At 37.1% G+C, this 23,947-nt stretch overlaps 2 protein-coding genes across 3 annotated transcripts in view; both read left to right on the forward strand.

Moving 5' to 3' along the window:
• Positions 1-545: 545 nt before the first annotated feature.
• On the forward strand, positions 546-10,074 carry LOC113684107 (cytosolic phospholipase A2). 2 transcript variants are annotated; one of them, XM_089195949.1, is made up of 15 exons: positions 546-816; positions 2,178-2,265; positions 2,807-2,953; positions 3,068-3,186; positions 3,572-3,609; positions 3,695-3,830; positions 4,540-4,676; positions 5,185-5,407; positions 5,783-5,900; positions 6,333-6,470; positions 7,062-7,175; positions 7,415-7,687; positions 7,895-8,079; positions 8,494-8,683; positions 9,286-10,074. In XM_089195949.1, the coding sequence occupies exons 1-15, from the start codon at positions 802-804 to the stop codon at positions 9,513-9,515; spliced, it is 2,151 nt and encodes a 716-aa protein (XP_089052075.1). In that variant the 5' UTR covers positions 546-801; the 3' UTR covers positions 9,516-10,074. The 2 variants fall into 2 exon arrangements, with proteins under 2 accessions (XP_089052075.1, XP_089052076.1); XM_089195950.1 differs by lacking the exons at positions 546-816; positions 2,178-2,265; positions 2,807-2,953; positions 3,572-3,609 and having other exon boundaries at positions 3,638-3,830.
• Positions 10,075-14,359: 4,285 nt separating this feature from the next.
• The window catches only part of LOC113684063 (protein Mdm4), a 10,139-nt gene continuing 551 nt past the window's right edge, over positions 14,360-23,947 (forward strand). Inside the window, exons 1-7 of the mRNA XM_027201362.2 lie at positions 14,360-14,755; positions 17,660-17,706; positions 18,246-18,305; positions 18,891-19,085; positions 19,640-19,729; positions 20,194-20,389; positions 20,817-23,947. The exon at positions 20,817-23,947 is cut by the window's right edge and continues 551 nt beyond it. Coding sequence (XP_027057163.2) covers positions 14,724-14,755; positions 17,660-17,706; positions 18,246-18,305; positions 18,891-19,085; positions 19,640-19,729; positions 20,194-20,389; positions 20,817-21,291 — 1,095 coding nt within the window. The 5' untranslated portion in view covers positions 14,360-14,723 and the 3' untranslated portion in view covers positions 21,292-23,947. The remainder of the gene's footprint in view (positions 14,756-17,659; positions 17,707-18,245; positions 18,306-18,890; positions 19,086-19,639; positions 19,730-20,193; positions 20,390-20,816) is intronic.

Below are 23,947 nucleotides of genomic sequence, written 5' to 3' on the forward strand. Positions count from 1 at the left end.
ATGTAAATTGGCCATTGTAGAGAGTTTCTTAATCTTACATTTGGAGCGTCAGCCATATCGTCACAGCGAAATCGTCTTGAAGGGCCGCTGCAAAAAATATAATTATCTTTGCACACCAAGATATCGGCTCATAAAACACTAACAAAGAATAAGTTTCCTTGTATGATTTAATAAACGCTCTCACGAGTAAAGTTCTACTCGATGATTCAAATTGTTTCTTTTTTTGTTAAATAATAATAATATAGCAGACAGCTTTGACCAACGAAAATTAGGATCTTTAAGATACTTGTCGCAATCAAAAATGTTTAATGTTTCATTTGTTGAAATGCGTAAATGTGATTTACCGTAAAATTCATGTCTATCCATCCTTGAACCACGAGCAAAAAGGTAATTTGTGAAGATTGTAGTGGAATCATGATTTAATATTTAAATTAGATATCAAACATATCTACTGTGTACGTGGGTTACATCAAACAATTCTGCGTGTGATACACAAAGTGTGGATTGAATTTTAGAAACAAAACTGCATAGGCAACTGAAAAAAAGGCTCATACAGAGGTTTTCGACTTCCGTCGCTAGGTTTAATCTTAAGGGTCTCAAAAGGTTATTGTGGTTAACGCTCTGACGCGCAAATTGATTTTACGTAATGCCGCACCGGTCACGTACGACTCAGCAAGTAGGATCTACAAATAGTATATAAACAAACAGCCTTCCAGCTACTTCTCATAATCAGAGACAAACATTAGTACTAGGACTATTTATTATATTTCTGCAAAGGTGAAGAGAATCACAGAGAACAGAATGGAAACAACTCCGGTAAGATTTTAATGAACGGTGCATAGAAGTTCAGTCCATTTTCACCCTTATTACGATACACGTTTCGTTCAATTTACACCTGTATAGATCGGCAACTCGTGGAGTGAACTAGTTTTAAACAGTAGTCAGCGTATATTAGATTAATAGTTTTCATTACGCTTGCGGATAAAAATTCGGCAAAAAGCTATTGATGAACTTTCACTCAACGCACAGAGAAAAAAGGCTTGGTGCTACTTCGAAATTGATTAAAGAGGTTTTATGGATAAGGCTATTCGCGAATGAGTCTGAGCTTTAGTAATGAAATAGCGCGGATGTTCCCGTAATTGGTTAAAGCATTGGATAAACTCATGGCACGTACGACTTGATGCAAATGAGGAAATTCTCGTAATATATGTTTGTGAAAGGTAATTCAATTTCAAAAGTTGAAAGTTGTTGTTTTCAATCCGCCCACACGGGGCGGAAGATTGAAACACGGATCATGTTGTCAAACAATTTGTAAACGGACTGGAGGGCGATGGCTGCTTAAATTTGAAGTGATAATTTAAACATAGCTATATTAGTAAACGTAAAAAGTTACGGACATCACGCGATTCAACTGATTTGGATAACGTTACAGACTTGCTGAAAACGAAGTTTGCCATTCATTTCTGCCAAAAATTTGACATAACAGAATCAATGCAAGACGCATGAATCGAGTTGGAATGCCATTAAAGCCATCATAATTCCTGACATCGCAGTGTCCGAGAAAAAACGATATTATTTTCAAAGTGTATCCAAGTTGTGCAACTGAGTCAGTTGCACAATTTGGCTCCGAAAATTTGAGGTTGGATGCAATTTGAAATTCTTCGGAGCAGACTTTTTGGTCACCAATAAATTGTATAATCACAGAACAGTCAAAAGGCCTCGGGGCGATTGCAAAACCTGTGATCCTATTACCATTCACACAAACGCGTGAAAAATTTTTGGCTGATTTCTATCAGAAGGATTCAACATGCCAAAGGATCTAAATACATATTTATCGCGCAAAAGCTGTCGCTCTCTAACAAAGAGAAGTTTATCAAATCCAACCATATGTCAGGAGATGCCTGTATTTTTGTCTATGGCTGCATGGCATTGATTTCCGGAAATTCGCCAAGAAACGATTTTAAAAACTAAGGTATTCAGCATAACGGAAATTTCAGACATTCCGTCGCTCTATAGCTCAATTTTTGCCCTTTTTGGGCGTGGCTTTCGCTCAATAGGCCAATTGGCTCGCACAATCGGCCAAAGGTAAAAGGGTAGCAAAACTTGTTTGAACCCTGATTGCAATTAAAATGTCAAGAGGTTTTCCCTATACTTACTCAGTGTAATTCTTTTACTAGTTCCAGTGCTCCTACCGCCAATGTTATGAACTCATCGTCAACGTCGTGTGTGGAAGAAACATCACACTTGGCGCCTGGCATGACACCTGTGAGTCAACATCAGGCCGAGTAGTTTAGCTGAGAACAAACAGAATCGACTTATTAAGTCCCGCACTCTAACTAAATAACTTACTTACTGACTCACTGACTTCCAAACAAGCTAACTGACTTACTAACTCACTGACTTACTGACTCACTTACTTACTTATCTCCCTGGCTGACTCACTAACTCAATTACTTACTGATTGACTTCCTAACTGACCGACTCGCTGACTCACACACTCATTGACTCACTTACTGATTCACTAACTCACCAACTCACTGTCTGACAAACTAACGGATCGACTTAGTGCCAAACTAACCCACTGGCTCATTAACGCACTATCTCACTCGCTGACTAACTCACTGACTCATAGGCTCATCACTTACTGTCCGACTTGCAGACACACTGGCTGACTCACTGACTCCCTGACCAGTTGCTCACTGGATCGCTGATTGACCAGCTGACACACTGACTTATTGACTCACTGATTTTAACTGACTGACTAGTAAGTGAATGGATCATTTATCGATCTGTGTTTTTGTTTTAGTCGACACACCAGATCCATATGTCAAGTTATTTATCCCTACTGCTCCGAATGGACGGAAGAAAACACAGACGATATCCAGCTCTAAAAACCCTGTTTGGAACAAGGAATTCAAGTTTCTCATCGACAAAGAGTTGGAAAACGTTTTACGTGAGTACAACTTCCTGCAGATGGAACTGATTTTAAACTTTAAGAACGGAAGATTTCTCTTTTCTTTTACGGTCTTCTTAATCATCAACTTGGTATTGGTTTTCTCTTCCTCAGATATTACACTGATGGAAGATGATACATTTATTGATGATTTGGTCGGGGAAACAGAGGCCTTTCCCTTGAGTGGTCTGGAAATCGATAGAATTTTGCGCAAAACTTTCGTATTTCGACAGGTACTGATTTTGTGTACAGTTTAGGAAATTGTGTAACGAATTAACGAGACCAAAAGTATTGTAAACTGTCATTTTCATCTGCAAGTATTCCTGTGTTTATTTTTGTCAGAAAGTCTAGATTATGTTTACACTGATTGATGTTTATTGTTTAACTGGTGGTGAGGAGTGTGTACTGATATCTGTTTTACGACGTAGGTACACTTCTGTGTTTTACATATCAGTGATTGAAAAAAATACAGCACAATTTAGATAGAAATTTCTTGTTTGTACTAACCAATCTACTTTTTACTCAGACTTTAAGCTCGATTAGAATTTGTGTCAAAATTGTGAAATGTCTTCAAACAGTTCTAACATTGTCTACTTCTTTCTTCATTTCTGCATGCAGACTTCAGAGGTGGACATTACGCTCGAGCTTAAAAACTGGTAAATTTTTCATTTTGTCTTATTAAAGGTCATCCTTCCATCAAAAATGCAAACAGTAAACTGAAAAGAATAATTTGCATTATAGTGCAGAGCCCCGTGACATGCGATACAGCTTGAAACTATGTAAGGATGAAATCGATTTTCGAGAGAACAGGAAGCCTTTCTTGTTTCAAGCGATGAGGAAGCTTCTCGGACCAAGAGGACCAAAGAGTATGGATGAGGTTAGCCTATTTTTCTATTTTTTTCCGTGTAATTTCCTTCTCACAGACACCTTTAGAAGTCAGGCTCGGTCAAGCGTTTGGGGTATTCAAATAAACAATATTTTCGTTTTTCAATAACTTTTTTTGTGTTTGTACATTGACAACATTCAACAACTTTCGGCACTTTATGGTATGAGGTACTAAAGCATTAACAAATTTAAGGTATATTTTTATCTCGTGGGGTACAAATCCCTACCTACCCTCCCCTATCCAACCCTTCCCACCTCTGGCCCAGCTCGTCGATTGCTGAACGGGTGAATGTGAAGTTCCCAGGAACAGATGAACATGAGGTTTCTGATGGTAACCAATTTAAAGTATTTGGAGACAGTATAAGTATAAGTATAAGTATAATCTTTATTTAAGCACGAAACAATTCATCAGCAATTACATTAACTAAAACTATTTAAAAATTAAAACACTAACTAATATTTAAAAGCTGTTTTCCGTGAATGCCGTGCGTTATAGAGTGGCATTGATCTTGCGTTTAAATAACCCCAGAGACTCTGTGTTCCTTATATCACATGGAAGACTATTCCATAATGTGGCTCCACTATAGCTAAAGCTTTTTCGATAATAGTTAGTGCGAGATAGAGGATTAAATCAAATTAAAGCTCAAAGATAAATTGCATTGGTTTGTCTTACTTATTCATAGTCGTTATTTTCCTCCTAGATACCAACTGTGGGTATTGTTGGATCCGGAGGTGGTTTTCGAGCCATGGTTGGCCTTAGTGGTGTATTTTGTGCGCTAGAAGATATGGGTGTGTTGGACTGTGCCATGTATGCCGCGGGATTGTCAGGATCAACTTGGTAAGTTTATACAAAAGACAATAGTCTCTTGAACAGAAGACAGTCTAACGTGTTATACATAGGGGGCTTAACCTGGATCTGTTTTTCCCAGCAAAAACGATATAGCTTGAAACTGCAAGGAGAAAACTTTTGTCGATAAAAACGACCTCGAAGAAGACAGGGAAAGGTATTCTTTGAACGAAAATAATTGCGTTTCAGCGTAAGTAAAAAGATTAAAAAAAGATTTTGATGCAATCAAAATATTCCGCCTTATTGTTCCTCTTTCACCCGTAATTTTCTCTTAGTTTGTAACGAAATCCGTCGTGCATGCAAAAGAATCAGCAAAAAAAAAGGATTGATTTTTGCGCACCACGCGGGAGTGTGGAAGTGAGGCACATAAATGTTACGGTTGCTCCTTTTCGTGCGCCTTACCTCAAGAGTTCCGCGCGGCGCGCTAACATCAATTTTCTTTTCGCTGTTTTTTTGCGCAATGTATCACGACACATTGTTAACCTTTTACATACTTTAGGTACCTCTCCACGTTGTATTCTCATCCTGAATTTCCAAATGTCCATCCAAAGAAAGTGATGGAACAGCTGAGGCAAAACGTGCAACACAACTGGATCTGGATGTTGACACCTTCGTGGTTGTACAAGCACATCAAAATCATCCATCAGAAAAAAATACAAGGCCAGCCAATCAGTTTCACCGATTTCTTTGGCTACCTCGTGGGTGAAACCATCTTGAGAGACGTAAGTATTACTTGAAATCCTATTAATCCTTTTCAGATTAATAACTGTAATAATGATATAGGACAAAAAGATGCCAAAAACCGCGCAGAACCATAGACAAGTTCATTTTAGGTCTCACCGCAGACGCTACTACATCGTGACGCCGTTTTTTAAATTTCAACTTGCATTCGATGTATGATCACGCTCAGTCTGTGATCACCCTGTTGTCGAAGAGTTTGCCGTCTAATCTAAGTCTGCCAATAATATCTTAGTTGAAAGCGTGTTTGTTGAATATGTTAAGAATACAGGTGTTTCCTTTTCAGCCGCTCTTTAAGTCTGCCAAATGTAAGAGTCGTAATTTTTGTTAAGTAATTGTTTCTTGAATTTCGTTTTTAGCGCAAAAATATTCCGAAACTGAGCGATCAACGTGGCGCAGTCAAACACGGGAACGTTCCCCTTCCGCTTTACACATGTGTGCACGTGAAGAATGATGTTTCGGCTAAGGCATACAATGGTAAGATTTCAAATATCGTTCGTTTAAGTCGCACCATATTGTAAAGCAATTCCAAATAGGCATATACAAATTTAGTGTGATAGTAATACAAGAATCATGGATAGTGTGAAATTTTGGATGCGTAAAAATTGTGGAATTAACGCGGTAAGGCTGCAAAAAAGGAGCAGTTAGGTTGAGGAAATTATGATAAAGCCGTGAGTAAAATATATCACTACTGCTCTTGGAGAGACCAAGTCAGATTATCGATATTGCAACATAGAACTGCATGCGTACTTCACTGAAAAATGATAAAGATATCAAAAGTGCAAAATATTATGAAACTTGATCAAAGAAATGAAAACAGCGTAAGAACTCTGTCATTAGCCTAGACGTAGTGAGAGTCGGACAAGTTGTAAATGCGTCAGCTTGTATTATACGTTCTTTTTACAACAGAATGGATGGAGTTTAGCCCTTATGAAATAGGAATGGCTAAATATGGCACTTTTATGAAAACGGAGGATTTTGGAAGCAAGTTTTTCTGTGGGCACCTTCACACAAAGTATCCTGAGCCTCCACTTGAATATCTGCAAGGTTAGTAATATTTAAACAACTCCCTTGCTTGTTTTTTTTTTTTTACTTTCAAGAAGAAGATGATTTTGTCTGGGTTCGTGGGGATGCTAAACTGTAGATTAATAAATATAGTCTCAAGCTGTAGCTGGGGTGATCAAATTTAACGGAAACGTACGGCCTCTTGCCATAACCAGTATAAGGAGGTTCCAACCTGAAAACGTCAATATAAGTTAATTAAAAACTTTTGACCTCTCGTGGACTTATACTCCATTTAGGGTTTCATATAGGTCGCCATTTTTTCAAGGATCGACGAGTTGAAAAATTATTATATCTGGGATGTAAGCAGAGTACAAGAACATTCTTTTTAGTGGAAGTTATGCAAGTCATTTTTTCTGAGCAAAAAATTCTTGCATGTAACATTTGAGCTTAAAAAACATTTGCAAAGCTTGAAAATTTCCCTTCCCTCCCCTCCCCCACGATAAGCTCCTTGAATATTCTTATGTTCTGTCACAAAGGTTATCAGGTAAAGACGATCTAAATTGAATTGCAAACGGAACCAAGCGTGTTTAATATACCAAGCTGACAATCCATCTTTCTCATTGCATTTCGTAGGCATCTGGGGCAGTGCCTTCACCATTTTACTGCAACGCATGCTCGGTGAGGGTCAAGCACCGAGTGCAATTAGAAAATTTCGCCGCAGCTCCTCCAGTATGAGAGAGGACTTACGTATGTATCTCCTTTGCTATAATTGTGGCTAAAAATTACCCTTTTAAGGCTCTAAAGTCTAAGTCATGTGAATTTTCTGGAATGTGACTATTATTGATATGTGTATTTGGCTTTGCTGCGAGCGCTCTGTGATGGGTTAAACGAGGAATCGGCAGCCAATCAAATACCTTGCCCGCACTAAAGGCTTAGAGCGTTAAATAATACGAGATTTTTACAAAAAATATCCCTCCATCCCCCAGATAACATTCTGTATCCAGACAACGGACACGATGACGAGGAAAGCGACAGTGAAGATGAGGAACATGGCGTTGATGGTCTAAAAGAAGTACCAGTCTTTGATGAAAAAGACATGGAAGAACCAAAGGAAGATCATAACGATCCTGGATTGTTGGGCAGAATAGCGCAGAGATTTATGAACAAGTTCCCTGTGCTACAAACTCGCTCCGGCCGCGCGGGAAGGGTGCATAATTACTTGCGTGGTCTAGGGCTTGCGTTCGCTCCAGTCCCCTTCGGTGAGTCACCGTCGTTTGCTGAGTTAAAAGCTAAAAGCAATGAATTATTTTTTCTCAAACGTAAAAACAGTCCGTAAACAGTTGTCGGTTGTTAGTGGTTGTCCGGGAGAACCAGTGCAAAATTACATCCGCAGGAAACTCAGAGTGAGCATAACCTTCCTTACATCGCAATTTTTTTATAGTCCTGTAATACATATTTTCACGCAGAATCTGAAGACGTCACTGATACCGCTGACCATCCTACCCTGAAGGCTAAGCGCATATACCTAGCTGACAGTGGGCTCGTGTTCAATTCTCCGTATCCATTGGTTATAAGACCCCAGCGGGGATGCGACGTACTCCTGTCATTTGACTTCAGTGCAAGGGACAAAGAGATAGAGATGCCCTTTGAGGTGATTTAATTGCATCTACCTAAGCTTTACTCATATATAACAAGATAAATATTAGACTACTTACTTCCTCTCTAGGCTCCTTAGTGTTTTCGAATCAAGGTTAGTATCGAGCAACTGAGCATAACCCAACAACAGTCAACAAGACAGGATTAATGTTGGGCAAGACAGGAGCAATGTTGGGTAAGACAGGATCAATGTTAGGCTAAGGGATCGTAAGGTAGCAGTGGTTCAGATACTGACAATGATCCGTGTTTCCCCCTCATTTTTGTCAAGTTTGATCTATTTCTTGGGCGCATTTCGGTCAAGTTTGTAGACCTCAAGTTTTATAGAAGTCGTTCTCGATAAAAAAGAAATGGTGAAACAGAAGCGGACAGTATTGCCGATTGATAACAATCCTCTTTTAATCTTCCATAGGAACTTTTGCTGGCAGAAGAATGGGCACGAAAGAACAAATTGAAATTCCCTCCCATTAATGCCGAGGAACAATACCAGAAACATGGTCTGAAGGAGTTCTATGTGTTCTCAGATCCTGAAGACCCAGAATGCCCCGTAGTCATACACTTTGTGTTGATGAACGGCTCTTTCAAAGACCATAGCCGTCCAGGTATGTTCGGTCACATGATCTACTCCAAGAAATTCACCAAAAAGCATCCCTAACAAACTTACTCAGTTGACTTTTCATAGCAACACTTATCACCCAAAATTGGTTGGCTTCCCTGACCAACATTTAAGAAAAAAATGTCTATTTATTCATTACTTTTCCCCGTCCACCAACCTGTCAGGAACCGGTCATTATTTATCGTCTGGGAAGGGGGTATGGGTCAGAAAATTTTAGTTGTGCCACAATAAATTTTACCTGATCCCACCCCCCCTCCCCCCATGGTTCTGTAGTATCCTAGTGATCCTCCCTCATTGACAGTCAATTTTCTATAGTCCCCCTTCCTTTATACACTGTTAGTGACGTCTGATACGGTGATATCCCCTCCACTCCCCCCTGAAAACCATGTGATCCCAAAAAAATAATGACTAAATAATGACTGGTCTCCAAGAAAAAACGCCAATGCTAAACAAGAAGGAAAAGCAAAAAAAGAAGAGACTCATTCTGAACTGCACAATTTTAGCTCAGCTGGACTATGCATTGCGGCTGCCAGTCTAATATATCTCCCATATATCATTTGCTGATGTTTTGCGGTTTGATCTCCCCAGGTGTACCTCGCAAAACCTCTTCAGAAAAGGAATTCGGAGCATTCGCAATTTTTGAAGACCCTGATAATCATTACAGCACATTCAACTTCCATTACCCTCACAAAGCATTTGATCGCTTGACTCAGCTGATGGAATTCAACACACTATTGGCGAAAGAAACCATCAAAGATGTTATAGCTGATGGCGTCAGAAGAAAACGTCAGCTGAAAGCGATGAGGAGTTCGAGATAAAACAAGTAACTTGCTCAACCAAAGAAACCAAAATATTCAGAGGAGGTTCGATTGAACTTCGGCTGAAAACAGATATTTCATACACCTCAAAAATAAAAAACACCAATTTGGACACATCAGAGCATAAATATTTGCGAAGTTGGTATTCTCTGGCATTCTCAAGGTGTTATACATCATATCTCAGTCCCCACTCATGACTGCGCCTTTTTTTAAACGTGTGCAGTTGCGTAACGCTAATAATTGATAATACATCGCGCAGCGTATGCACCAAGATGTTTCGAGTTTTCCCCATATAACACATATTTTTAAGTGATAAATAATTATTACTTTGGTTTTCTGTAATTGACCAAACTATAGCAAGACAGTAGATGGTTCTATTGCATGATGAAAGAGGGCGAGGATTTTGAATTTAAACAACATTTAAAGCTATTCAACCAAACTATATCCGGTCAATTCATAAAATGAATTACGGCCCGTATTTACAAAAGCATCGAGATAATTATTACCAAACTAATTGTACAGTTGTGAGATATGATAATAAAGATACTTTTAAAAAGTATGTGAAATCGGTGTCAGCTGTGTACAAAAGCACTTGTCAGTAGTGTGGGAGTTGGCCGAACGAGATCAATTTTTTTAAATTGATCGCATGAAACGCTAACTCAATATATGTATTACAATGTGGACACCATGAAGCCTGCTGAAAATATACAAAATGATGAAGGTTTTTTTGATCTTGGTCATTTAAACTGACTGGAAAGTTGCCAAAGATCTGGCCACAAAAGCAGCAACAAAAGCCAACGAAAAAAGTGCAGAAAATGTTGGAAGCAAAACAGGTCAGCTTATCGGAGTAAAATTTGTGACAAATTTAACACTCGCAAGGGAGAAAAAATTCATGACACTCCCAAAAAAGTAGGAATTCGTAACACTCCCAAGGAAGATGAAGGAGAGGAACTAATCAAACTATTGGAAACACAAACAGAAACAAAAAATAACACAACTAAAAGAGTCTCCAAACAAATATTTTCTGTTGTCACAACGGGGTTACTCATATTTTAAGAACCGAATTTGTTGACACTGCGATATAAAACTTTGATGTCTTTAAGTGGATAAAATACTTCAGAATCAAAAATTTCAATGGTGTTTTTTCGATGTATCAAATACGGAATCAATTAAAAAACGGTTATTATTACGTCACGAATTTGGATGACAAAATTGAACCCGGAATTCATTCTGTCCACCAAAAGTTTTTCAGTTGTTAGATAAACGGGGATTGATTTATCTTTATAACAGCACTCAGTATCAAAATTTAACCCGGAATTCATTCTGTCCACCAAAAGTTTTTCAGTTGTTAGATAAACGGGGATTGATTTATCTTTATAACAGCACTCAGTATCAAAATTTGATGAGTGTGTTGTGTAGTTACTATTGTCAGTATTGCATTAATGAATCAAGCAGACACAAAGATTATTATGATGTCGTAAAACCATTTTCACAAACTGGCACCAATCATAATGAAAAATTGATCAAACACTACTTCAAAAATATGTAATCATATGTATATATGGGAGCATTTAATGGTGATAGTTACATTAAAGAAAATTTGAAAGGTAATGATGGAGAACGGGGTAGGGAGGGCCTCCAGGATCCGCTGGTCCTCAAGGAGTTCAGGGTCCAAAAGGTGATACCGGTGCTTAACAACCAAAAGGTGATACCGGTACTTAACGACCAAAAGGTGATACTGGTGCTTAGGGTCTGATAGGTGATACTGGTGATCAAGGACCAAAAGGTGAGAAATTTATGAAATTCAAGGGCCTAAGGGTGATTCAACTGGTTTAAAAATTGATAAAAATAATGCATGGGATGCTGATAATAAGCTGATGACTGAGAAGAGGTCAAAATGATGATGATGCCGCTGTTACATTATCATCAGATGACTGACATAACTAGCGAAAAAGTCGCCGGATATGGATAACATGCTTCCACAGACTTTGTAATCAGGACTGTTGATTCCATACTATGACAGCAGCAATTCATCACCACAAGATGTTATGAACAAAATATATATTGATTCAAAAGCCTTCTCCCTCGATTTGTCTGACGGCCTCGATGTGAAAGGAAACGCAATTTCTAATCTAGCTGACCCGATTAGTCAAACAGATAGTAGTAATAAACGGTACATTGATACGAAGACGAACAATTTTTTTAAAAATCGATGGGTCAGAAATGGTGTCTGGCAATCTCAATATGAATACAAGAAGTATCATAAACTTCAAAGAACCTCAACCATATCAAAGCACTTACGCTGGTAACGTAAACTCTGACAGCAATGCAAACCTACAAATTAACGGCAAATTGAAAATGTATTTTTTTATATTCACAGTCCTAGTCACAACAACGAAAAAGTCGTCAAATTTGATAACAGTACTCTTAACACTGTCAGTTCAAGCAGCTCGCATTTTGCTGAGGTCAATAATGAATTGGTTGTCAAAAAAACGTGGAAGTTATGAAATTCATTTTAGAGATGGTTGTAAGAGAGGCGCTGCAGATGTCCTGCTAAAAAGAACAGCGTAGGAGATGTGTCCTTTGGTTGACAATTGGGATGAATAATATTCACAAAAATTCATCTCCGTATAATTGTTTTGTTATCATCACCGATTAGTGTTTGAATTTTACACCAGGATTGCTTATAAAATTTTAATGTTCTTTTTAATTTGGATGTTGGTATGCTTTTATAGGGTAATTTTATCACCTTGAATATTCGTTTAAAATGAAATTAATATTGATCATCCCTTTACGATCACCATTAATCTGAGGTAGCACACTCTCAGTCTTCAAAAATCTCTAATATCCTATATTTTTATCGTTCGATGATATCTGCATGTTATCTTTACTGCATAAAGTGGTAATCATATTATAAAAGTGATACTTTCTATGATAAACGAACTTTCCTCTTATGTTATGTTGATTCTCATGAAATCAACAAATTCATTAACAGTGTCATATTTATCAACCTGACCGCAATAAACTCATACATATTCTTAATTATTGTTTTCAAGTTTCACATTCTTACAACATTTTTCACTTATCACTGTATGTTCATGAAGTTGCTCGTCACATATTGGACAATAAATCGACGACTGCGCTCAAGAAAACGAGCCCAACATTTTGCGCGACAGCAATAACTACTTATTAACCTAGCGCCAATATTCCCCGGTGTGGCTCGAACAAGCAAGGTAATTATTATATGGTACTCCGACCAAAATTTTACGGTCAGTTGAGTTTTACCGGCTTCTGCCATGACATGTTTTCGATGACCCGAGCAACTCAGAAAGATCAAGCTTCCATTAGTTTGAAAATAAATTCTGTCAACCGTGACGTTAAATCATAACTGAGAGTTTTCATCTTTAGCTCGGAAACCGCAATGTAGGCATAAAAACGACTATACCGTTCTCTGAAGTGCAACTCGACTTGAATTCTGGTTTTTAAAAGAAGATCTTGCTCGCTTTCGTCAGTCGTCCAAGCGCCTTGTATTTTTACTCCGCAGGTAGCATTATTCTCAATTTTTCAAACTCATTGTCCTAGGCATAGGTTAAATGAATATTTCTTCTTGTTTTAGCATTGCTTTCTACTTTCTACTGGCTCTAAAATTGTCGGAATAGTTTTTAAAATGCTGAAAATTTATTCGCTACGTGCTCTATCGATTGAAAAACCGAGGGATATTTTGATTTTTCTCTGACGAATTTGTAAAATTTATTTCGACAACCACAAACCTAAACTCACAGAAAGGCCAAGGTGTCAAACAAAAAAAGAGGTTTTTCCTATGATGTGTAAAGACGTGTCTGAAAACTAAAAGGACGAAGCTAAAACAACAAGATCTCTCCAAGCTTGTCAATCCAACAGATGCACAGAAGGAATGGCAAGGTTCCCTGCCTCGATCATCAAGCCTCGGTGGGGTATTTGATAAGGTTTCCCACAGGAATGCTCGACCTCGTTTCTCGCATTTCAAACTTGCAGTCTCCTCCTTCCCTCCCCCCCCCACCCCCCACACCCCACCCCCAAACTCAAAAAATCCAATCAATCAATCAATGAAAACGTCTGTCCCTAAAAAAAAAGGTTGCACTCTTGTCCCCTTATTTCATCCCTACGAGGGATCACAGGTTTCAATAAATGCCAATTGAAATTTTGTACTAAGGAGAAAACAGTAAGAGGGGAAACAGATTTCACATTTTCATCGCATAGACTTTAAAAAATCCACGAATTGCAAACATACCAAGAGGGACTAGTCTTAATGAAAATATTTGGCTGCGAAAACATTCCCACTAAAGCAGAGGGGATGAATTGATGCCAAGCGACATTAAAATGTTTGCATTTATGTTAATCACGTAACCATCCAATTTAGGATAATTTACTTGAAGGGCGCCGTAATTAAGGTGGAATGATTTCACGCCACTTTTTGAGTACACCAAACTTTGTCTGCTCTAATTTTGACTTTAAAAAGTCGCTCTTGAAGGCTGTTGAAGAAGCCTTGATTCATATCTATTCATTTCTAAAAAAAAAAAGAAATTCGTTTTCTTTATACAGAAATTTCTCTTTCAGGTCAAAATTCATGTTTCGACCTGTTCAAGCAAAACAATTTGCGGTTGGTGAGCGAAAGCTCTCCGACTGACAAAATAAGGTCAACAAGGGCACTGATGCGCGCGAAATTGCCATTGATAACTAGCTGATAAAAAGCGCGCGAAAGTGAAATAGCTCTAAAAGAAAGCTGTCAAAAACAGACCAATCAGCTCTAAGATTAAAATTTAAACAGCCAATGATAATCAGGACATGCTTGGACAAGTTCGCTCATTGTCAAGCCTTGGTATCCGGTGCGAGGTGCCCAGCTTCCGGCGCCATTTGGGAGAAATTCAAGTCCATCGAGGGTTCGAACTACTGGTTTCGAACCGAATACTGAACAACATTATTTCTTTTTGATACCAATTTATACCTGGTTTTGTCGTTTATTTCTAAATTCCTTTTGTTCGAGAGAGGTTTTTCTCAACAGAAGAGAGTTGTTTCTAGCAGTGTTTCAGCTGAAAATTTGGATGAGGATCAGTCTGAAATTCTCCTAAGTGTAGAAGCATTTGTCTTCGAAGTCCATGGACAGAAAGTAAGGACTTGAAATTTCATGTGTATCGGTGAGCGCGGAGTGAAGGGACTGATAAGAAGGTTATGGATGGCACTTTGGTCGAGCAGAAGGCTTGGTAAGTTAGACTGTACTTTCAACTATTTATGAGTCTAGTTGTTTGATAAATTTTGTCATCGGCAGCCCCAAGTGTATCGATAAGTAGTGTTACTATAACTTCCTTCAGAGCGAAGTCGGCTTGTCCGCAATTCACATCTTGCTGTTGTTTGTAAGCCCAACCTTTTTGCTCTCTGTAGTTATTTCCTTGATTTTATTGGTAATTTTGCGCTAGGGTTGCTTGAATAATGTGATTGTGATAGTCAGCTAAACAGACATTTGTTTTGCAATATTTTGAATGTAAAATTCAACCGTGAATATTTTTTGTAATCGCATGGAAAAGTTATGGCGAAATCTCTCATTGATTACAAAATCCACGGCAAACATTTAACTCGGGATACATTTTAATTAAGTAATTTTGCCGTTTCCCTGTTTTCCATTGCTGTGAATGCCACAGTTCTCGCCGCGCTATATCTTGGGACGTGAAAGGACATATCCGAAATCTTCACAGAATGGTACCCACGCTAAAATACACTTGGGAAATGTAAGCCGAGAATTTTCGCGCCCTTAGCTATTTAGAAACGTAAGAATTTCACTCGAATTTTAGAGGTCAGTGAATCTTAGGTGATGAGTTGATTGTTCAAGAAAGGTTTTGTCCATTCATTAATACGCGAGTTACATGAACATAATCTGTTGTCCCATGTGAAGAGGTCGAGTTACACGTTACGGCCTTTCATTTTCGTCGGAGGTATCTCAAACATGTGTATTTGTTGAAGACTCATTCTACTTATCTGTGAAGAATTATTATTCCTCAATCGCACAACGCAAATTGAAATAAAGCCCGGATTATGGCTCTAGCCGACGACTGACGCGGCTATAGCAAAATGTTAAAGGTCGTTTTCCCACGCTCAACGCCAGACCGTATCTAATTTCTTGGCATCTCTGTTTTTACTTTCCTTTCCCTCTCAATCAGACCTCAGAACATCTGTTTGTTATCATAAGAGCCTTGCTGTTAAGATTCTGAATTATTCTTCTCATTTTTCGTCCAAGTGACCCAGGAACCAACCCACTGTTTTGCCCGCATCTTACATTCGATCAGTGTGTTGTGTGATGTGATCGGGTTTATTTTTTTTTTTCTTTTTTTCATCTTCTTGCCGATCTTGACATTCTTTTAGCGATATTAAGAGCTCAAAATCTTTCGGTACTTAGTGGCTTACATCGTCTGATAAACGCTGCAATACTTTTATCTCGTCAACAGCACACTGCTTTTCGCTTCACAAAGCAAGACCTCGTGTTATTTTATTTGCATTTACATGTTGTTGACCTAGGAGAGCGTGGTGCAAAATAAGTTACCGAACTGTTAAATGCACGGTATAGAGGCTTAAAGATGTCGTTCGTGATCTACGATCGCCAATAAATGACATTAGCATTCCATCCCGATGGCTGCATCACTACGGTATTGATACCTAGGACAAGTCGAGGCTTGTCAATCGAACGAGTCTGAACAACTGCCCTAGTGCTATTAGAAAAACGTGGTCACTCCAGCGAAACAATCTCACCCGTTCATTTAGATTTGGTTCACTGCTTTCAAATAATATGAGTTTAAATGTTATATGTTGCTAAATTATACAAATCACATTTTTTTTTTATCTGCATCTGAATTAGGGCTACCAGATTTTTTCCTTGATGCATTCACTGCTATAAATGCAATCCCCCAATTAGGTTATATTCATTAAGCACAGTGAATTGATAAATAGTAGAGGTTCTATCAAACTGGTGTGCAAAATAGCATAGGTCATGAATTTATTGTAGGACTTCATGAAAACTGGTGAATTAGTGTTGGAGCAGCACAGCATTGCACCAATTAGCTTATGCAAATTTTTCTCTATTTTTATAACGCTATTTTAATGCCCCATGCCTGTTTTTTTTTCTACAGCAAAAAGATAAGGGCTCTTCTTGGGCTGGCCTTGGCATGCTCCCTGGGTTATCAGGGTGGAGTAAAAATATTTATTTCATTCTTTCAACAGAACATAATGGGCAAGCCCATTATAAAACATAACTGGAACAACTGATTGGAATTTTTAATGTGCAGTGCAAACTATTATATTGTACATCTATTTCATGCAGTTTTTTAAAAGTCCCAAGCAGCTGGAAAAACCTCCCTCCCTTTATTTCCTTTCCAATACTAGTTAATTATGAGAATAAGGGATTTGATCATGCCAAGATTGTCAAAATAGACCAAAATTCCCCTTTGTTTGTTAAGGAGTAAGACACTTGGTAGCACTTAAAAGGTGCACTTTATGTTTCACCCTTATTGATTTAAAAGGTGAAATCCAGTCTACACATATGTGGTTTGTGAATTGGATGTACATGGAGAGATTTTGGAAAAGGGTGAAAGATTCATGGTTTGGAAACTGTACTGAACACAATTTTTAGGGGCCATAGTTATTTATGTCCATGTACCCTAAAATAGAGGCAAGCTCTCTCTGAGATGATAACTTTGCTGAAAATTGCATTAAGATTTTGGACATCTATCCATGATGTGACAAGCTTCCTTGTACCAATAATTGTCTCTTAATTTAATGTTATTTATGTGAGGCTTTTAGTATGATTTAACTAAACAAGTTATTTATGTTTTGTTGTTTGTGTGACCTTGTGCATGGAAAAGTTGGGATCTCTAAAACCAACTGTTATGAAACATCTCAGAGCTCAAAGGTTAATCCTTTCACCCACCTTCTTTTTGTTGTAACTCAATTCTATTGTTTCTGTTTGTCAGATTACAATCATATGACCTCACCATACATTCATGAAAACAGATCTTTAATGAAATTCATGGACCAATTTGAAGGAGTGTTACTTAATTCATCAGTCAGTTAAAGCTGTACTAATTTATATTCATGAATGTTTATTTATTTGATTTCTCTAGTGAGATACGGATTGGTCCACAGTGTGATAGTTCAGACAATGAGCAAGGTAACCAATGTTCAATGTTTATAGTGTCCAAATTAGCACCATGACTATGAGCATGTTATAACTAGCATCTAACATTTTTCATTTTTATTATCACAGACATGTTTTTGCAACATGTCATTAAGCCATCCTTGAACATACCAACTCAGTGCGTGTGAAAAAGTGTGTCCTCTCTTAACTTAATAAAGCAACTACTTCCTGCAATTTAGTATAGGATGAAAAACATTGTCATCTATTGTTAAGCACCCTCTTACAGTAAATATTATGGTAGTACTAAGCAGAATGTTTATCTTTAATCCTCTTATGGCAATCTGACTAAATGTTCTCTGTAAGGAGAGTTAACCACAAGGTATAAATATATTGTTCTTTCAGAGTAATGTTTACAGCATTTGAATGTGAAATGCAAGTAATGATATAATTCTGTTATGAGATTTGAAGAGATCAATAAGGTTGAAATGCTGTCATGCCAGTTTGTGGCCCACATTCAGTTTTGGCAGGTTACTGAAAGACCCATTATACCTTAATTGTTTTAAATAATACAGGAGGCTTTGGTAAGAAGAAAAGTGTGGAAGGTAGAAAAAGAAAACGAGGATCATGGACAGGTATGTTGATGCTTTCTTTAGATGTATTTTTGTGGTCAGCTTTCTTGCTTCAAAAGGAAATTAGTTTCAATTGGATAAACTGATCCAATCTCATTATTTGTAATTTAAAAAATATTTGGTTATTTTATGAAGGAATTTAACTGATAAAAAAATATTTGTCATCTGCCAAAGGTTGTGCCCTAAGATGCAATTTCAACTATGAACAGTTTTGTTGATAAAGTTGAACCGATTATGTTCTTAAGTGTTCCCTGTTTTTGGGTATTTGATTTGAAAATTCCCTTCTCTACCTTTGAAGGCCAAGACCAAAGTACATGATATCTTGCTGTGCATGATGTCATTAGAACATTATTCATAAACAGACCACTTAATTGTCATGTTGCCAGTTAGTTTCATTATAAAATCATGATTCTTAATGCTGGTGTATTTAGAGTGAAATACACACTAATTGTGGTATAAAACCATGTCTTTATTGATTTCTGCAATTGTAGACAACTCTACTAAGTGTGTTACTTGTATGTTTCATAGCAAAAATAAATCTGACTGTCATATTGAACTTTAACCTGGAGTGTTTTTCTTGTTTTCCAGATGTTCTTGGGGTGAAAGGTAGTTACAGTCCTCCAGAGCGAATTCCTTGGTGTATTGGGTTCAAATCAACAAGAGCATCAGAAAGTGAGAGTGAAGTGTCTGAATCATCCAGCACAGTTTACTTTGTGAAAGGTTACGAGTCTGCTGTGACTGCTATTGTGACTGACTCTGAAGATGATCTCTTTTTTCTGAATGGTATGCAAGTTAGCATCTTCTTAAAACCTGCAACATTTAACCCTTTCAGTCCGATGATCATATTAGTAATTCTCTATGCTGTCTGCCTTCATATTCTTACCATGTTAGTAAGGGGCTTTGGCATTAAATCAACCAATAAACCCCTAATTCATATTTTTATTTACTCTCATCAGTAATCTACTTGATTTTGTATTGATATTGTAAGGAGAAATTCTGTCTTGGTCTCTCATTAGAGTCAAAGGGTTAAGTGCTGCTTTGCTGAAATAATGTTACTTTTGTGCACTTGAGCTGTAAAGAAGGGAAGACTAAAATTTACTTTGAGGGATCTATAAAGATCAGCTGTAATTTCTCCTAAGAAGTGATAATTTGTAAACTTATCTTTTTACGTCAGTAATATTTGAAAGTTACTCATCTGATTTGTCATTTTTGTAAAGAGCAAGGGCTGGTTACAGATGAGGTACATGCAACCTTTTAGGAAGGGGTGCAGCCCCTTTTTTTTTTGGTCAATTTCTTACTTAACTATGATAGGCTGATGTGTATTTATTTTGTTGTAGGAGATGTTGAGACTGTGGAATATGAGCCTCCTGATTCTGACACAGAAGAACCTGAGGAAGAAGAGGAAGATGACGATGAAAGTGATACTGGTTTGTGATAGTAAACATTGTTTGCATTTTTAAGCAGTTGGTCAAAGAACATATAAGAGGGAACTTATGGTACATAAGTCTTCTGCTGGAATCACCAACTTGCCAACATTTATCAGAAATAAATGTGAAGTCATAGGAACCAAAATTGTAATTATATTTAATTTCCATGGTATGTTTGTTCCCATCCTTCTAGAGGAGCAGATTCAAAGTGTTGTCTGGGATGGTTTGTTTAGTACAGAGCAAGAGATATTGAGCTGCAGAGTTCAACGTGTACATTTTAGTGCAAAGGCATTTTCACTAGTTGAATAACGTGAAATTTTGGATAAACCTTTGAGATGCCCAAGTAACTTTTACCGTAGTGAGAAGTCATCCCTAGGACCTTGAACAGAGAAAAAACAGAATTGAGGTAGATATGTAACAGTATTTGAACTCAATACTCATTGGCTTTTACTGTTCTCTATAAGAAAATGTAACCAGTTCAGAAGAGGATCCTGGGGCTGAAGGAGGAGATGAGTATGAAGGGGATAGGGAATCTGATTCAGAATTTGATGAAGATGACTTTTGGGCATGCTCACATTGTGACTTGAAAAACCATCCATTTTCTCCCCGATGTGCTCGTTGCTGGATTGAGAGACATGCCTGGCTGCCTACATTGAAAAGGTCTGTACACATTCAGTTTAATTTGTAGTTTTACATGCATTTTGACTGGGTATTGGAGGATGGACACATAGATGACATCATCATTATCAACATTTTGCTTTTGTAGAATTTCAATGTTGTTGAGGGTCTGTACAGTTAAAGATTACAGAAGACTTTATGATGTGGCAAGAACATCAGTGACACACTCGGCTGTACATTGTATGTCCCTTTTTGTTTTCCACATTGTGATGTCATCTGTGATCTTTTGCCAAACAGGCACAGCAACATGGAATCTATCTGTTCATTTTCAGTAACTCAACAGTAAGTTTTGATTTGAGGTGTTTGAATTGAGTCCGAAACTCAGGTTCATGATAGCTTGACATAACCACAACCAATATGGAAGCAGTACTATCTAAGGTATTTTTACATTTCTCTTTTCTATTTATAGATTGACTTCAGAACCTAATATAGATTTAACAGGATCAACAGACAAATCATGCTCACATTCTCTTCAAAAATCTTCATCACTTGCCGTTACACCAACCATTGACCATCCATCCTCAACAGTGGCATTATCAACAGTTGCGCCACTTCCTAATCTTGCATCATATATTGAGGGTTCATCTTCATCAGTAAAGGAGAATACTGAAAGACTGTCTCATGCTTCAAATCACACTACATCAAAAGCTGAAAATCCCAGCAAAACTTTGCTACAGAACTTCAACAATGAAAACTCTGCATCAGGGTTTACACCTGATTTGTGCATAATTTGCTTGACGCAACCTCGAAATGCTAGTATTGTTCATGGAAGAACTGGTCATCTTGTGTGTTGCATTGGATGTGCAGAGAGACTAAAGGAAGAAAAAAAGAAATGTCCAGTGTGCCGCAAGAAAATCAAACTGGTGGTTAAAAATTTCTTCTAGATCATTAATATTCTTTCATCATGTTTGCCTTCCAGCTTTACTCTTTCTCTCTCTTACTCTCTTTGCCTTCTTCTTCTCACCCAAAATAATATCAGCAAGTGAAAAGATGTATTTCTGAAACAATTGAAAATTTGGGTATGTGCAATCTTTGGAAACAGGAATTGTATTCAGAGGTTCTTCAAAGAGACACCCTTCTTTCCCGACATGTCTCTTTCTTTAGCACAATACATTTGTCCTGTCATATTTTAGGACTTTTTGACAAGGTGGCATGGTTAATCTGTTCCAGATAAGTATCTCATACTAAGGTGGGAAGACAGTCATCTGTGGCTAATTTTTTGCCATGTCTGACTTGCGGGGTGATAATTTTTTCTTCAAGGTGAAGGTAGCAGTTTTTTTGTTTGTCTATTTTAGAATTAAGTATAAGTTGAAACATTTTTCCTACAATTTAGTTCAATTCTCAATACTTTAATATCAATAACACAGTCCAGCCATGCATATTTGAAATTATGTTAAATGTTTTATAAAATTATGTTTTTAACATTGATGTAGTTTCCATGAGTGGAACACTGTCCATAATGTTACTGTGTTTTCAGGATTTTGTTAAATTGTGAAGTACAAGCTTACATTAAGCAGAAATTCATGAACTTCCCTGAAAACATTCCAGTGAAGAATCCCCCAATTTTAAATACTTTTTTATGTTTCTTATAATAGTATCTAATTAGATGTTTAAAAAGTTATAATTTATTTCACTTGATGTAAGAGATAAAATGCCTACTTAGGGGTTTTCCATCGTGTTTACACGTAACCAGTAGTGGTAGCATTTTTACATCCAAAAAGTTTTATTTACATACTTTGGTTGATACAATAATAATTAAGCTAAAGGAAACTAGCTTTTATAGCATTGCTACCTGCTGAATTTTAATCAAGATTATTTTCCAAGTAATAGCGATCTGAGAAAAGTATTTTTAACAAAATAATGACTTTTTTTACTTAGTATCATGTGGAAACTGTTTACTCCACAGTGTCAAGAAAGAACCTCTTCATAAAGCCACCGTGTTTTGATTTAACTGTTTCCACATTTGCCACAGTTTAAAGTTGTCAATATTAGTAGAAGATGACAAATGAAACGAGTTTGAAAACTTAAGTTTAATATTGTCATACAAAGAATGAAATATGAATGATAGAGAACATAGCTTGGGGATTCATTTCTTTGCTTTTTTTCCTTATGTGTTATTTACTACGTAAAGTTTATCAAAAATTGTGAATTGCTAGACAATTCCTATGTCTGTACTTATTGCACTTCTTGCACCGTTGCATGATGGGTTTTGGTCGAGTGTTTGTAACAGTTTTAACAACAACAACATCGTTGTAACCACTGATTGTTTCGGTTTTTTATCATATTAGGAGAAGATGTTTAGTCTGAGGACTTTTTAGTGGGTAATTTTCTGGTTTCTTTTCATAGTCAGCATGTTAACTTAAAAAGATCTCATATAATAAGAATGCCTTTGTAAGGTTATCTCGTAACTGTATTGTGACAAACTCATACTCCCAGTCCTCTGGGTATTTTTGGTTTTACTAAAAAAACTAGAGGACTGCCACATTATCGTATCGCTTTTTGTTCTATTAATCACGTTTTTTTTTCAAAAGATGACATTATTCAATTATAAACTTAAATTGGTCTAAGATAAATTGATTCAGCTAATGACCTTTTAGTGGATAGGAAAAATTTACTTATTTCTTATAAAGTCAGCATCAAAGGAGATTTCATACGTAGAAGTTCCGTCTATTTCTTTACTGGATGTGTAGAAGTTTTGAAGGGTAATAATTTTTTTTATAGAGGTGGAAAGCATCTTAGTACTGTATGTGATACAAACTTAATTTTTAAAGTGTGTCAACATATTTTATTGAAGTTAGATTACTGAACAATACAACAAATATATTTTTAAGGCAATAAGGCAATAAGACGTATTTTTATCATATTGGTTTGTATTGCACCAGCATAATTCAACTTAGTGTGCTGAACTATATGACCATGTTATGGCTGGACTGTGTTGCTGATATAAGTGTATATATTATATGAAATCATAGGTCTAATATTACTTAAAATTTAGGTATTTTAGAGCGTGTTTCATTCGAACGTTACAAAATTGCAGCCAGAGTTTTCACCAAGGCCAGTCATAAGGAAAGAAAGAAAATGAAACAAGAAGCAAATGAGAACACAGGGTGAAAGCAAGCTAACGTTTTGAAGCGCGGGAAAACGCGACTGACCGAATCACGATTGGTTAGGATTTTGTGTATTTGATTGGTTGACAGAGTCGCGCGAATTTTTCTTGACCAATCATAGATCCTGGTGATGACGATCAATTGAAAAGTACTCTAATTTTTGTTAAACGAAGATAAAATCTGTTACCTTCCAAATACAGACGGGCTTTTTTAAAATTTAATTTGTTGCTTTGAGTGATGTTTAAAATCCTGAGAATTTTCTCAGATCTGTGGAGGCGATTCAATGGTATTCCAAACTGTCGACTTGTTTGAAATAATCAAACACATCAACAAGCACAACTGCTATCGATTATTTTAATTTTATTTGCTTTAGAAGTGCACTGTATACTTAAATAAGAGTAGTGTCAGTATTTTTAGTTTTTTCCTACTTCTT

Source organism: Pocillopora damicornis, chromosome 2 (assembly GCF_964200805.1).
Source record: "Pocillopora damicornis chromosome 2, jaPocDami1.2, whole genome shotgun sequence".
Taxonomy (NCBI): domain Eukaryota; kingdom Metazoa; phylum Cnidaria; class Anthozoa; order Scleractinia; family Pocilloporidae; genus Pocillopora; species Pocillopora damicornis.

Bases quoted from the DNA above. Each gene is read 5' to 3' on its own strand.
- LOC113684107 (XM_089195949.1), top strand. The intron at 4,677-5,184 runs GTAAGTTTATAC...TACATACTTTAG, and splicing joins GGATTGTCAGGATCAACTTG to GTACCTCTCCACGTTGTATT. The intron at 5,901-6,332 runs GTAAGATTTCAA...TTTTTACAACAG, and splicing joins TTCGGCTAAGGCATACAATG to AATGGATGGAGTTTAGCCCT.